The sequence below is a fragment of the Saimiri boliviensis genome, chromosome 11 (assembly GCF_048565385.1).
Source record: "Saimiri boliviensis isolate mSaiBol1 chromosome 11, mSaiBol1.pri, whole genome shotgun sequence".
Classification (NCBI taxonomy): Eukaryota; Metazoa; Chordata; class Mammalia; order Primates; family Cebidae; genus Saimiri; species Saimiri boliviensis.
The window spans coordinates 17,148,286-17,160,832 of record NC_133459.1 but is presented as its reverse complement, the minus strand read 5'-3'; the positions used below and the strand labels follow the sequence as shown (position 1 = coordinate 17,160,832).

Here is a 12,547-nt window from a genome sequence, read left to right as displayed (position 1 = left end):
GAATGTTTGTATTTTTTATAGAGACTGTGTCTCACTATGTTGCTCGGGCTGGTCTTTAACTCCTGGCTTCAGGTGATCCTCCTGCCTCGGCCTCCGAAAGTGCTGGGATTACAGGCGTGAGCCACGGTGCCCCACCTCTAAGTTGTTTTCTAACAATCATTGTCCAGATAACTGGCCCTCAGCCCGGAGCAAAGGGAGAGAGTGGGCTGGGGGTGGGGAACAGCCTGTGATCCTAACCCCAGATGAGCCTCATCAGGAATGAGGTCTCACGGGCAGAATTCCTTTTCCCTACATCTCTTCAGAAGGACTTAGTGCATGAAGCTAGGGACATCCATGTGCTCAGCGCCTCATCTCTAATCCTATTAGACTGGGGCTTGGGTGGGTAGGGGAGACTATGAGGGAACCAAGCCTCAAGGGTATCGAAACCTCTGGAAAGCCATTCATCCATATAACTCAGCTCTGCCCAATTGTCCCTCAGCTGAGGTCACTGGCCTCAGTTTCCTCATCCACCACATGGGTTGAATGAGCTGTTTCCTCTACCAAGCTGAAGGGACTGGCCTCCCTAGATGATTTATTCTTGCACTAGCCAATCTCTAAAAAGAGTGCAGGTATGGGCATTTCTGACAGGTAGGAAGACAATGAATAACTAAGATGCAGGCCCTAGGCCAGGTGCAGTGTGGCTTATGCCTGTAATCCCAGCACTTTGGGAGGCTGAGGTGGGTGGATCACTTGTGGTCAGGAGTTCAAGACCAGCCTGGCCAACATGGTGAAACCCCGTCTCCACTAAAGATACAAAATAATTAGCTGGGCATGGTGGGGCATGCCTGTAGTCCCAGCTACTCTGGAGGCTGAAGCAGAATTGCTTGAACCTGGGAGAAGGCAGAGGTTGCAATGAGCCGAGATTGTGCCACGGCACTCCAGCCTAGGTGACAGAGTGAGACTAAAAAAAAAAAAAAAAAAAAAAAAGAAAAGAAAAGAAAAAAGAAAGAAAAAGATCTCAGGCTCTAAAGACATGGGTTTGAATCCTGGCTCTACCCTTTAAGTGGACTGATCTATGTAAAACACCCAGAGCAGGGTCTGAAGTTCAGAAGTGCTCCAGAAAATTCAGCCATCCTTGTCAACACTGGTATTAAACATACTGTATTATTTTTTAAATTGCATTTTCTGTCTGTCTGACCCTGTTGTACTGTCACCTCCACTCCTCTCATGTTCCCTGATTTATCCCGAGCGCCTAGAACAGTGCCCTGCACACAGTAGGTGTCTATATCTATCAACATTTATTATGTTGGTGACCCCTCCGAGCCAGGGGGCACACGCAGAGACGAGATGAGGAAGTCGCTTTTCCGTGAGATTCCGCACGGAGTCCCTGATGCGCCATGGCCCCACTTCCCAGGCTGGGTTTGAGCCAAGGGACTTAGGTCAAGCCACTGGAGGAGGCACGTCTTCCCCGCATAGTAGCAAGCTGGCAGCATGCTGCCCACCTAGCTTATCCCGGGTCTGCCCAGGTGCTTGGTGGAGACATTGCTTCATCCTCCAGCGTAAGCCCCTTTGGCTTGCGTAAGAATAAACGTTTCTTCCAGTTGAGAGCTCCAGTTTACAGGCATCTGGGCAATATGTCAGGGACCTGCCATCCTGGGGAAAGGGACAGTGTGCTGACCCCATAGCCCAGGGGAAAGTCTGTCCTGTCCCTCCTGCTCAGCTGAGCTACAGAGAAGCCGGTCCTGTCGGGAAGAGAGGACGCAGGAGGCAGATTTATCCTCACAGGGCGTCTCCCTACAGGTCCTTACGTGCAGAGGATTCCTGGCCCGGCACCTCCCAGGACCACAGCGATGTGCGGATGGTGTCAAGTCCACCTGCCCAGACTGAGGAGGGAGGGCAGTGGGAGTCGGAGCCCAGCAAGCCGGGGAGCTTTTGTGCAACACGCAGACTCTCCCGCCCCGATCGCTGCACCCGTCCCTCAGGAAGCGCTCGCAGCTTCACCTCTGCGGTTCACACGCACGGAAGCACATGCAGCCTGCCCTACTGGCCCTGCATCTGCCCTCCCCCAGCAGCTGTTCACCTCCTGGTCCCCTCTGCCCCTGTCAGACCCTCCATCTGTCTTCACACCTTTGATGGGAGCCTCTGGGTGAGCCTCTGAGCTTCTCCAATTCATCATGTCAGCCTCCCAGCCCTGAGGAATGGGCTGGAGGCCTCCTGAGGGTCTTTTACTTTTAACTTCAGTGAAATCCTGGGCTGGGTAGAGGGCTGGGGGTCCAACTTAGGAACTTCCAGGAGAGGGTGGAGAACACAGCATCCAACTCTGAAGCCTTCTAGCCATGGGGGATGCTCCTCCTTGATCTACTGTGCATCCCAACGGGCCCATTTCCCATCCCGACTCATACTCTGGAGGCCTGGGGCCTCTTATTTACTAAATCGCTCCTCTGTCCTGTAACAGAGCCCTGTGTTGGGGATAAAACTCAGCCCACAGCGAGACAGGGTGGGCTGGGAAGAGCAGTGGTCACAGAGTCAGGTGCCCTGGACTCTCAACCCTGGCCTGATCAATGCGCACCAGGGCCTTCCATCTCCAAAGCAAGACCGCTGCGCACAGAACCCTGAAGTCCCTCTCCAGCTTTCTAAGGACACTCCTCTAAATGTGTTTTGTAACACCGAGCTGGGGCCAGACTCCTTTTCTGGGTGTGGGCACTCTGGATTTCTGCAGCGTCCTCCCCCAGCCAGCTCGGGGATCCTGTTGTGACTCATCTCAAGGGCTCTGGGACTTATTCAAGGGCTCTGGAAGGTTAGCACTAATGAGATGGAGGCCATGACCTTGAACCCCAAAGAGGCCAATCGGGGCCCCCAGGAAAGACATTCTGGCCGACAGACTGTATTACATGTGCAGGGTTTAGTTCACTTGGGATCCCAGCAAGAGAGTGGGCTGGGCTGGTGAGAACTAGAGCTGGGGCTGACAAGGCCAGCCAGGTCAGTGGCATCAGCCTCTATACTGTGGAGCCTCAGAGGGCTTGATGCATCACTAGGAGCTCTGCAGGCAGCTGCCTACAGGCACTGGGCACTCCCTCTGTGCCAGGCCTGAGCTGCATGCCTTCTACAGATCATCTCATTCAATCTTCAGCAACCTTGGGAGGCAAGAACTGGGATTATTCCCATTTCATGAATGAGAAGGTTGAGGCATAGAGAGGGGAAGGGACTGACACAAGAGCGTTCCCATAAATAAACGATGGAACTGAAATGCAGTTAACCCTTAACTACACAAATTAATGGAGGGAAACAGAAATGAATCCAGGCAAGCAGAAACTTCACATTCTCAGGAATGTTTCACAACAAGGTTTTTGTTTCGTTTTGTTTTATTTTTAAATTTACTGTAAGGGTCTAATAGTAAATAGTTTAGGCTTTGTGGGCCATATGATCTCTCTTTTTCTTTTTCTTTGAGATGGGGTCTCACTCTGTCACCCAGGCTGGTGTGCAATGGTGTAATCTTGGCTCGCTGCAACCTCTGCCTCCCAGGTTCAAGCAATTCTCCCACCTCAGTCCCCTGAGTAGCTGAAATTACAGGGACCCGCCATCATGTCCGGCTATTTTTGTATTTTTGTAGAGACAGGGTTTCACCATGTTGGCCAGGTAGAATTCCTGATTTCTGGTGATCCACCTGCCTCAGCCTCCCAAAGTTCTGGGATTACAGGTGCGAGCCACCATGCCTGGCCTTATATGATCTCTTTTAAAACTACTCAGTTCTACTATTGTGGCACAAAAGCCGCCATAAACAAATGGATATGGCTGTATTCCAATAAAACTTTATTTACAAAAGACAGGGATCTGGACAGATGCGGCCCGCAGGATGCAGCTTGCTGGTCTTCTCTGACTTCTTTTTATTCTCCTTCTAAGTAGTGGGTGTCCCATATTAATTATGTTGTCCTGGCAAAGGGAAGGCCAGAGAACTAATATTTACTGGGCACAGATTTTGTACCAGGCTCCGGGCTAGGTGTTCTGACCTGTTAGCATGCTGAATGTGGCAGGCACCCCATGTTGAGAGGTTAGTAACAGACTCTCTTTGCTTAATGGGGGGTAAACTGAGGCTCACAGATGCTGACTTGTCTCAGAGCCCCCTGAGCAGTAGAGCTGGGATTTAGACCCACGCCAAAGCTTTCACTTTTCTCTCACACTATGGCTCTTCAGATCGGTTTGCGTCACCTGCAGTGGATTCTTACCACAGACACGTGGCTGGGAAGGCGGGGATTTCATTCCTTTCCCATGGATATTTGGGAGCCTGCTGAAGCTACAAAAAGCTGAGCCCATCAGTCCCTCAAGTTCACTGGGACTTCCAGCATCAAGTCCTGTTCCCCAAACTCACCGATCACCACCATCGGCGCCCGCATTATCTCTCTGACTTCATCCAAAGCACCCCCAGGCAATGAGTGACTTAACCAATCACACAGGAGCAAACAGAGTTCCAATGACCAATCAGGGTAGAGTTACCAGCCCAGAACCCCATCGGCCATTCCCTCCACCAACAGGACACGATCCTGCCTTTCAGGAATTGGTCACTCCTGGTGAAAAGCCAAGAGCACAGGACAGAATCCAGGGAGGATTCCTGATTCTAGAATAAAAACCCCAACCACCGTCAGCCTCCTACAGGAATGAGCACAAGGTTTCCACCAACATGCGGTCCACAAATGCCTGACTTTGGTGGCGGTGGGACCCTGGGTGCTGGGCTGAGGCCACCTACCTGAGGACTCAGGCCGTTGCTGACCGGGTTCATGTGGTTGGAGGACGCCGCCGGGTTCATGAAGCTGTCAGAGTAGCTGGAGAAGCTGTGGCGGGCCCCGTAGGCAGAGCTGGTGTCGGCGGCTGCAGCCGCTGCAGCCAGCCCGCCCTGGTGCATGGTGGACGGTGGCAGGGGCTGGGGCCGGTGCACAGTGCTGCCCCCATCTGTAGAGAGACCCAAGAGAGGTCCTAAGCAAGTGACCTCACCCCGCAGGCTGGGCCTCCGAGAGCAGAAGGCACGCCACGCGCCTCCTCCGCCCAGTCTCCAGCCCTTGGGAGGGGAGGGACCCCCTTCTCATGCTACCTGGGATGAGACAGGCTGGCTCCTGGGCAGGGCACTGGGCACTGGCCAGGTCTTGACTGACAGCCCAACATTCCAGACAACCCCTAGGCAACTGCACACCAGCCTCTGTTGCTCAGTGCTTGGCACACAGTAGGTGCTCAATAAATGTCAGCTGGACTGAAAGCCAGACCTCAATGAGAACTCTGTTAATCTACCCAGACCTGTTTCATCTTGTGAGCATCAACCACTTGCCGAGTGCTTTTACAAATGCTGCCTAAGGGTATGAAGCAAGACTATAAATCCGATTTTACAGATGAAGAAACCGAGGCTTGGTGGGCTCTGGGCACTCACACAAGATGACAAGGCTCATGAGGGATGGGCCAGGATTGGAATGGCCTGACTCAGGAGCCCGCTGTGTTCTTTGCTGCTGGGCTGTGACTGTGTTCTCTCTGAACCCCTCTGTGCAGGCATGCCAGGGCGGGGACCCTCAGCACTGGTCCGGTTTATCTTATAACATTACAGCGGTGGTGGAGCGGGTTCTTCGCTTCTCTCCTTGGCCTCCAGAACTTCAGCCTGCCAGCCTTTTAAGAGCAGGCTTTACGAGGTAGCTACTTTTTAAAAAATGTATTTATTTATTTTGCAGCCCAGGCTGGAGTGCAGTGGCATGATCTGGGTTCACTGCAACCTCCACCTCCTCCCCAGGTTCAAGCGATTCTCCTGCTTTGGCCTCCCCAGTAGCTGAGATTACAGATGCATGCCACCATGCCCAGCTAATTTTTTTTTTGTGTTTGTGTGTGTTTTTAGTAGAGACGGAGTTTCACATGCTGGCCAGGCTGGTCTCCAACTCCTGGCCTCAGGTGATCCTCCTGCCTCAGCCTCCCAAAGTGCTGGAATTGCAAGTGTGAGCCACTGTGCTTGGCCCATGAGGCCAGTATCACATACTGGTATTTCTGGTGCGTGCTAGGACAGGGCATGGGATGGGGCGTGCGGAATGGGCAGGGTCTGGGAGGTAGGGGAGGGAACCTTCTTTCCCTACAAGGCTCACCTTCTCTCCTGGGACTCAGCCTTCCCCTTCCCCTCCCAAGGCCCCTCTGATCCCCTAGCCTCTCTCTCCCACTCACCTTCTTCCCTCTGCCTACCCCTTTCCAAAGCTAGAAGGGAATCTTAGACTTCAAGCCACTGGGAGAACTGGGCCTGGGTGAGGCCTCCTTCCTAGGCAGACCTCAGGGTTCTGACCCCTTTCAGCCCAGCCTGGCCTAGAGCTGTTCACACAAGAGCGGGAGGAATCTCTCAGAGGGAGCTTCTCAGGTCCCCAAGGGAGGTCTTGATCTTGATTCCAACTGCGAAAACGGATCTTTTGAGAGAGAGGCAAGAAAATGACGTCCCAGCAAATTACTTAAGCCCCTTTGTAAATTTTTTTGTTATAGGTTGGAGGCCAACATAATCTAAAAAGAAACGGTTCCAACGTCCTCCTGTCAAGTACACACACGTTTACACACACACACTCATGCACGTACTCACACTCACACATGTACTCATGTCGCGCTCTCATTTTAAACGCTAGTCCTTGGAGATCTGGCTTCTTCCCTCCAAAGCTGGTCGGCCCAGTGTCCTCTGCTCCACATCCACATGCTCAAAGCCTGGTCCATGCCCCAGCAACGGGATCCCCAGGGGGCTTTTTAGAAGTGCAGAATCTTGGACCTCACCCAGACCAGCATTTTAATAACATCCCTAGGAGATCCACGTTCATGGTACCATTTGAGGCGCTCAGTTCTAAACAGGTGCACAGAGGCTGCCTTGGGGACCGTGCCTATCTGCTCTGTGTCAGGGCCACAAATTCTAAGGGCAGGATGGCATCTTTTTTGTCTTAATAGTCTGCTCATATGAAAGTCAGAAACGGTCATTTAAAAAAAGAATCCTTGTAAGTGAAAGAAAAGGAAGAAGGGACGGGGCGCCATTGAGATGGCAGGACGGGGCCGAGACACTTACCTTGGGAGATGGTGGTGGTGGAGTAGGTAGAGTCCGGCAGCTGGTAGGGGGGCAGCGTGGGCATGCCAGTGGGCGGGAAGCCTCCTGGCAGCAGGTGGTTGAATGCTGCCAGCTGGTTGGCTCCTGCCTGCTTACGCCAACGGGCGCGCCGGTTGCTGAACCAGACCTGGGGAACAGAGAGCAGAGAATGGAGACCCCTCGGCCAGGTTCCTGGCGGAGAGCTGCAACACGCCTAGACCCAGATGCCCAAGCCATCACCCTCTGATCCAGAGAGCATCCTCCTGCAGGGAGGGAAATCCTTGCATTGCGCAGGGCGGGGTGGTTTGCAAAGTGTTTTCCTAGTCATGTCCACATTCTGCCTTCACAACCACCAGTGAGGGGGTTCTGTATTATCCCCATTTTGCAGATGAGGAAACTGAGACCCAGAGAAAGTAGGTGACTCGTCCATGGGCCAGGGTGAGTCAGTGGCCCAGCCAGTCCTGCGTGGCTCTCAGTCCAGCGTTCTTTCCGCTGCAGCTGCTCCTTCCCCAAGGGATGCTGGTTCCCTGCTTGACCACCTCCTCCAGGAAGCCCCCCAGGGGGAAGCCACACATCTGCAACCTATCTGAATGAGACCTGCACTTCAGACTCAGATGTGCAAGCTGGGTTATGTGTCTGAAGACGGAGGCCCTACTTTGCTTACATACCCTGGGACTCCTTGAAATAGGAAACACACACGCACACGGAGGGTGGGATAGTAACCCGAAATCTTTGTCCCCCTTTCCTGCAAACACTGTGCTGGCACTTCACGTGTCAATCCATACACAGACCCGTAAGACACGGCCTCCTATTCCCATTTGACAGAAGGGGAAATCAAGGCTCACAGACGTCAAGTTGCTTGCCCAAGTCCACACAGCTAGTCTGTATTGGAGCTGAGGTTCAAACTTAAAATCAGTCTAGCTTTCTGGAGCCCACTTACGTGGCTTTGCAAGTTTCCTGGGAGAGATCAGAGAAAGAGGAGAATGAGGGCGCGCTCTGGGGCTGCTTGGAGGGGCTCTTTTCCACTTTGGGCTTTGCACATGCTGGTCCCTCTCACCTGAACACTGCCTGCAGCTGACTCTTTGGCCTTCAGAGCTCAGCTGAAATGCTTCCTCCTACTCCGACTCCCTAATCGTCGCATATAAGGTGGGTTCAGGTAGGTTCTCTGTCTTCTCTTGGGAGCCTTCTGCCTCTGTGCTTCCCCACAGGAGCTATGACTCCATTTACTTGTTTCTTGGCTATGCTGCTCCTAATGTCCCTCTCGAGGCCAAGCTCCATGGGGCAGAGGCTATGCATCCCTTGCTCAATGCCTGGAGCTCAGTATTCAAGGAATACTTGTTGAATGAATGAAAGAGTGAATAATGAATGAATGAATGAATGAATGAACAAGGCAAGGCAGGGTTGGCTCTGGAGTATCTTTGCTGGGGCTGGGGCCACAAGGCTTAGCTGGTGTCCCATCCCGATGTGGGGATGAAGACCCCAACCTCCCCTGGCACCTGATCACCCGAGACCACCAAATGTCTGGACAGTATCTGCCGAGATGGGGGAGGGGAGGGCAGCCAGGTAGAGGGTGCTTCCGTGCCTCTCGTGTCATCCTTCCAGGGTGGAGAAAGCAGCGTTCAGCTTCTCAGTCTAGATACACAGAGCTGCTGCCTCTGACTTGTTCAGGTTTCACAGAGAAAGGAGAGGAGGCAGCCAAACCCGGAGGGAAAACAACCGGCCCCCAGTCGATTCAAAGTCCTGGCTTCTCCCCACTTCGGCAGGGCACCGAGGGCTTCCCCAGGGCACCCTGGTGTGGGAGGGATGCTGGAGAGGGAGCCCTGCAAGGGAAGGCCTTGTCTCCGAGCTCCCAGGCTCCCGTGGGGAGGTCTTTGTCCTAATTCAGTGTTTCCCAAACGTTGGGCCTCCTACCTCCGCTCCATGTTGGAGAAACAGAATTCAATAACCAAGACATGAGGCTGGGAAGGTTATTCCACTCCACTTCTCACCCAGGCCTCCTGGGCATGGGGAAGCGGGGAAGAGGTTTTGGTGCTAATGCATCCTCAGCACCTTCTAACCTGTGCTCACCTCCCTTTTGAACGCAGGGAGAGGAGGCGTTTGCCGGTGACAGTTTCCTGGAAGGTTTTCATCATGTTGTTTTGTTTTCCGTGTGTGTGTGTGTGTGTGTGTGTGTGTGTGTGTGTGTGTGTACAGTTGCGTTCCCTTTATGGGCGTGTTGTGCATTTTTATTTTAAAACACATTGATTTTATTGAAAAGTAAGTAACAATAGCGATAATATGTGAACGTGGCAAACGTCTTGGAGCGGGTTGGAGAATGATGGGTGTTTGGCATGCGCTGTTCTAGTTTGTTACGTAGCAGCTGGTCCTCAGGTGCAGCTCTTGCCTTTTCCTCAAAAAAAGAATGCTGAGGAAAGCTGGAAGCGTTCCTCCTCCGTCCCCCACCTTCTCCTTCCTTCCCTTTCTCTTCTCCCTCTTCCCTGCCTTCTTACCTTCCGCCTTCCCGTCTCAGACTTTTACTGGGACTCCTCTCTGTGCCAAGCAAGACAGGCTGGAGAGATGGACAGGACCCCATCCTAGCCCTCAAGCTGCCTTTTGCCTGGGCACGAGTCAAAGAGAAGCTGCTTTTCAGTGCAGTCAACCCAGATGGGGTGACATGCAAGGTTGGATAAGGAGCTCAGAGGAGGGACTTCCAACTTTGCCTCTCAGAAGCTGGGAGGACTTCCTGGCAGAGAGGGTATGCCTTTGTTGCCAATTCTGTCATCTCTTCTTCCTTTATTGTGCTATGTCCCGAGGTCCATATCACTCCCAGTAGGCGTCACCCTTCCCACTAAATGTAACAGGATGATTGAGATCAGGGACTCGAGCCTACTGCCTGGGTTGGAATTCTGCCTCCATCTCCTAAGATGGGAAAATTTTGTTATCCCTCTGTGCCTCAGTTTTTCATAAAATGGGGCTAATAACAGCCACCTCCTACATGATTCTGGACCTCAAATGAGTTGGCACAGGCAATGTGCTTAGAACAGCATCAGCCGCATGTAACTATCATTCTGCTGGAGACCCTCTGAGATGGCTAAGCTGGGAGGGTCTCTGCCAGTGTCTCGTGTGAGCTGCTGATTTACAGAGGAGAAAATAAATGCTCTAAGACGGACAGTGACAGCCCCAGCACCCTACCCAGAATCTCTTGTCAGGATTGAGTTCTTTGAAAGCAGGGGCTGGGTTTTATTCTTCACTTCTGATCCTGCTCTCAGTGCCCCACATTGTGAGTAGGGTACAGTTGCTGCCATCTGCGGACTGAGACCAGTACTCCATCTGGCCCGTCTCTTCACATAGCACAGGGGAAACGAACCTGAGCAGACTGACTGTGGTTCAAGTCCCAGCACAGTCACTTATGAACTGTGTCCTTTTTTTAATGTCTAATTTTTTGTGGCTACATAGTACGCATGCATATTTATGGGGTAGAGGGGATATTCTGATACAGGTATACAATGTATAATAATCACATCGAGGGCAAATGGGGTATCCACCAACTCAAGCATTTGCCCTTTGTGCTACAAACAGTCCAATTATACTCTTTTTTTTTTTTTTTTTTTTTTTAAGACAGAGTCTTGCTCTGATGCCTAGGCTGGAGTTTAATGGTGCGATCTTGGCTCACTGCAACCTCCACCTCCTGGGTTCAAACAATTCTCCTGCCTCGGCCTCCCAGGTAGCTGGGATTACAGGTGCACACCACCACACCCAGGTAATTTTGTATTTTTAATAGAGATGAGGTTTCACTGTGTTGGCCAGGATGGTCTTGATCTCCTGACCTCGTGATCTGCCCGCCTTTTTTTTAAAGGTACAATTAAATTATTATTAAAAGCAATGCATCAGGAATGCTACCTATTATTATTATTAAGAGATTCGGTATAAGCTGTTAATTAGTAAATCTCTGTAGTGCTTCCACAATGGAATTTCTGTTCAGAACATCCCACCCGTACCCCAAGCAAGTAGCAGGTTTCCAAGGACTGTAAAGTAAGGAGGTGCTGCATACAGCCCTAGTTTCCTGGTGCTGGTCATCCGAAGGATGGGGGAGTGGTCACAGGCAGTTGTGGGAGAGGCCATGGGGTGACCTTGGGACCTATTAGCCCTGAAGCCTCTGTTTCTAGAAGAAATTCACAGGCTCAGGGTTGTGGCACCCAGGAAAAAAAATGGATTGGTTCACCTCTAAGAGAGACATATGTATCACTCCAGAGAAAGAAAAGATGGATTTCCAGGCATGGGCTCTCCTGCCTGACTCCCCCTTGCCTGCCCTTCACGTGGCTCTGGCTTTCTCCTGGCTGAGGCAGAGGTGTTGCGGGCACTGGTGACATCCAGCAGGCTTCAAGCAGAGGCTCCCGGCACCTGCAGAGAAGCAGGGCTGGAGGGAGCCAGAGGGGATAACAGGCCACTCTTTGGTGACCAGATCCCTGGCTGCCCTCATGTCTACCTGAGCACATGTTTATGATAACACCAGCTTCAAGAGAGCAGAGATGTTTTGCCCAGTGAATCCTCAATGCCTAGAACAGCGCCTGGCACACAGCAAGTACTCCGTAAATGACTGCTGGGTGAACATACCTGGAGCTGCAAAGGCGGCTAGAATTGGAGCTGCCAAGAACAGGCAGAGTTTTAGGAAGAACCCCCATTTCTGGTATTTCTGTGTGCAGGTACATCCATTTTGTTTTTACATGTAATCATTTAATCCTCAGAGCAAGGGAGACATTAATATCATCATCTTGCAGGTGAGAGATGGGTGGAGGGTGGAGAGGGGAAGAGGTGGGGCTGGAATCCAAATCTAGGCATTTGGCTCTGAGCCCACCCTGAACCAATCCACTAACCCCCCCATCTCCCAGGGCCACCGAGATGAAATATTATAGGATGGGAAAACCCCAGAACCACAGATCTTTAGAATCAAAGACCAAGATGTAAAATGTATGAAGTCATACAATCTCAGCAGTACTCAGGGGACTTGGAGGTCTTAACTCCAGGGTCCCTGATTGACTGGACCCTGTGCTTTTGTTTGAATACCTCTGGTCATGGGAATCTCATCACCTCACAAAGCATCCCTGATGGTCAATAAATAAGGATCCTAGAACTGTAAGAGACTTAGTGATGGTTGAGTTTCATCCCCTTATTAGCGGATAGAAAATGAAGTCTCAGGAGAGGAAATTGACGTGTTGAAGGTGACACAGCCGACGGGGGCAGAAACCCAGGAGCTCTCAGTCCCAGGCTCTCTTCCTATAGACCTTTACGTTGGACTTGAGATGCTCCTCTCTTGATGCTGGCCCTGGGCTCACCCTCTGGGGACTCTCAGAGCAGCTGTGTCCTTCAAGTCTTCACTTCTCCAGGCTAAATGCTCTTGATTTCTTTTTTTGGTCAACCTTTGTTTATTATGTATGTATGTATGTACGTATGTATGTATGTATTTATTTTGAGATGGAATTTCACTCTTGTTGCCCAGGCTGGAGTGCAATGGTGCGATCT

The 12,547-nt window shown here is 51.7% G+C and overlaps 1 protein-coding gene across 2 annotated transcripts in view; it reads right to left on the bottom strand.

Annotated features, from left to right (window-relative positions):
* Nucleotides 1–12,547, bottom strand: part of PAX7 (paired box 7) — a 110,104-nt gene that overhangs the window by 35,400 nt on the left and 62,157 nt on the right. For both annotated transcript variants that reach the window (XM_003934949.3, XM_074380163.1), the window contains exons 6-7: nt 7,031–7,196; nt 4,721–4,923 (exon numbers count right to left, since the gene is read on the bottom strand). In XM_003934949.3, the coding sequence (XP_003934998.2) occupies nt 4,721–4,923; nt 7,031–7,196 (369 nt within the window). The remainder of the gene's footprint in view (nt 1–4,720; nt 4,924–7,030; nt 7,197–12,547) is intronic.